Source organism: Physeter macrocephalus, chromosome 11 (assembly GCF_002837175.3).
Source record: "Physeter macrocephalus isolate SW-GA chromosome 11, ASM283717v5, whole genome shotgun sequence".
Taxonomy (NCBI): domain Eukaryota; kingdom Metazoa; phylum Chordata; class Mammalia; order Artiodactyla; family Physeteridae; genus Physeter; species Physeter macrocephalus.
Genome location: NC_041224.1, coordinates 125,926,716 through 125,928,758, shown reverse-complemented (window position 1 = coordinate 125,928,758; position 2,043 = coordinate 125,926,716). Strand labels below are relative to the sequence as shown.

Here is a 2,043-nt window from a genome sequence, read left to right as displayed (position 1 = left end):
ACAACCCCAGTTCCAGGCGGTCTACCTGCTGATCTTGGATCCCAGTAGCCATTGCCTTGCCAGTAATTACGTGTCCCACTATACTGTTCTGCACTTTGCTGATACTTGTGTCCACCATAGGCTCCATAGCTGCTGTCAGGTTGCTGATACGTGGTAGTAGGCTTTTCTTGTTGAGAGAAGTCCCACCCTAGATTTCTGAGCTCTTCGGATGAATGGAAACCATCCACTTGGGAGATGTCACAAGAAGAAAAATTTGACTCTGTTTTTCCCAGTCTACTATCTGGCCTGTTAGGGAAAGTGGTCTGTTGCCTAGACTTACTTGAGACATCTTCAAAATCATCAGAAGAATAAACTGGCAGCTCTTCTTGCTGCCTAGAAGTTATTTTGGCTTTCACTGTTTCTTCAGAATTTGGATGACCTAGAGGGTCAGATTTTATGTCTGTATGACTTGTACTATCAACCCCATCACTCTGAGGATGAGCAATTTCAGACAGGTGATTATCTATCTGTTTTCGGCTGGGCTGTATAGAAGAAATTTCTGAATTCTTCTTTGTTGCTTTATGAAAGAAAAACTTCTCAGTTTGAGGACAGGCTTTACTTGCTATACTCTCAAATTTTTCCTCATATGGATGCCTCCTTGGCTCCAATCGCTCATCTTCCCAGTGGTCAGAATAGTGTCTGTAACTTTGACTGCTCCGAGAAGAACAAGGACTTGTTTCTTCCATGGGCAAAGTAGAATTCTTTGGCACAACCACAACAGACTGAAGACGGTTTCTTGGAATACTGCTATCATGAGAATCTGTATCTTCTGAATCACTTTCATCACTTGAACTTTCGGAAGAACCAGAATAATCTTCATGGACAGTAGATACAATCTCTGAGGCATGACCACGACTGTCACATTTTAAGGTATATGTTACACCATCACTGTCCTCCATGATGAAATTCAAATCACAAGAAGAAAATACAACTTCTGAATCATCAGAAGTATGTGCTTGTCCTCTTCCACCTTCTTCATCTAAAGAGATTTCTGGTCTTCCTCTTCTATCAGGCAGTATGGAATTCCCTTCTTCTTGAGCCTCTTGCACACATTTCCCAGATAGTCCATTATTATGCCTGTTTTCCCAGGAAGCAAATCCTCTTCCTGAATCAGGAAGGCCACTACCTACTTCTATTATTTCTTTCTCTGAATGCTTTAAAAACTCTGAGCTTTTACTCTTCAGCACAGCATCCAAAACTGGAGATGTATTCTCTCCACACTGCAAGACAGTTAAACTGTCTACTTTTATTCCTGGTGGAAGACTCTGAAGAGATGAAGCAATACATGAGCTCCCTGTAGGTTGATATAAATCATCAAAATGATTAACAGAAGCTGAACTAGTACTACCAACACTCTGCTTATATTCTCCACATGCAAATTTTGAGTGCTGATCTGTCAGACTTCCATTATCACATATAACTGTTTTTGATTTCAAATGCACATTCATAAAGCTATTTGAAGAAATCTTTGTTACTAAAGGCTCAGTATTTTCAGCTCCAGAATGACACAAAGAAGGGCGGTTGTCGTTTGAAGTACAGTATATATCTGAATCTTTGGTTTTACAGCAAGAAACTCTCACATCAACTGGTTCTTTAACTATTGTTTTGGAATAATCTATAGTCATAACTGGCAAAGATATGAGTTTATCCTGGTGTGGCAACACTGGAGGTTCTGTTTCTCTAAATGGGCTTTCTGACTTACTATGCTTCATGCGTGTATCATCCAAGTCTTTTTCTTTACATCTATTAATATTTTGAAATCCATTTGATGAAAGCATGCACGTTTTGACCAAAGGGGATACCTCTGATCCAGTCATACCATCATCAGAAGACATCAAAACAGTGTCACATTTAGAAGTGCAAAATGTTGCCAAATCAGATTCTGCCCCAGGAGATCTGTTTATATTAAATTCTGTGGGACAATAACTTCTTAATTGATCATTCTTCACTTTACGTAAAGAGTCTAATTCCTTAATACTATCATGGCTATCATGTCCTATAAAT

The 2,043-nt window shown here is 39.4% G+C and overlaps 1 protein-coding gene across 1 annotated transcript in view; it reads right to left on the bottom strand.

Annotated features, from left to right (window-relative positions):
• The window catches only part of LOC112061928 (histone-lysine N-methyltransferase SETD2-like), a 5,411-nt gene extending 3,522 nt beyond the window's left edge, over window positions 1–1,889 (bottom strand). Inside the window, exon 1 of the mRNA XM_024115018.1 lies at window positions 6–1,889. Within this exon, the coding sequence (XP_023970786.1) occupies window positions 6–1,874 (1,869 nt within the window). The 5' untranslated portion in view covers window positions 1,875–1,889. The remainder of the gene's footprint in view (window positions 1–5) is intronic.
• Window positions 1,890–2,043: the final 154 nt, after the last annotated feature.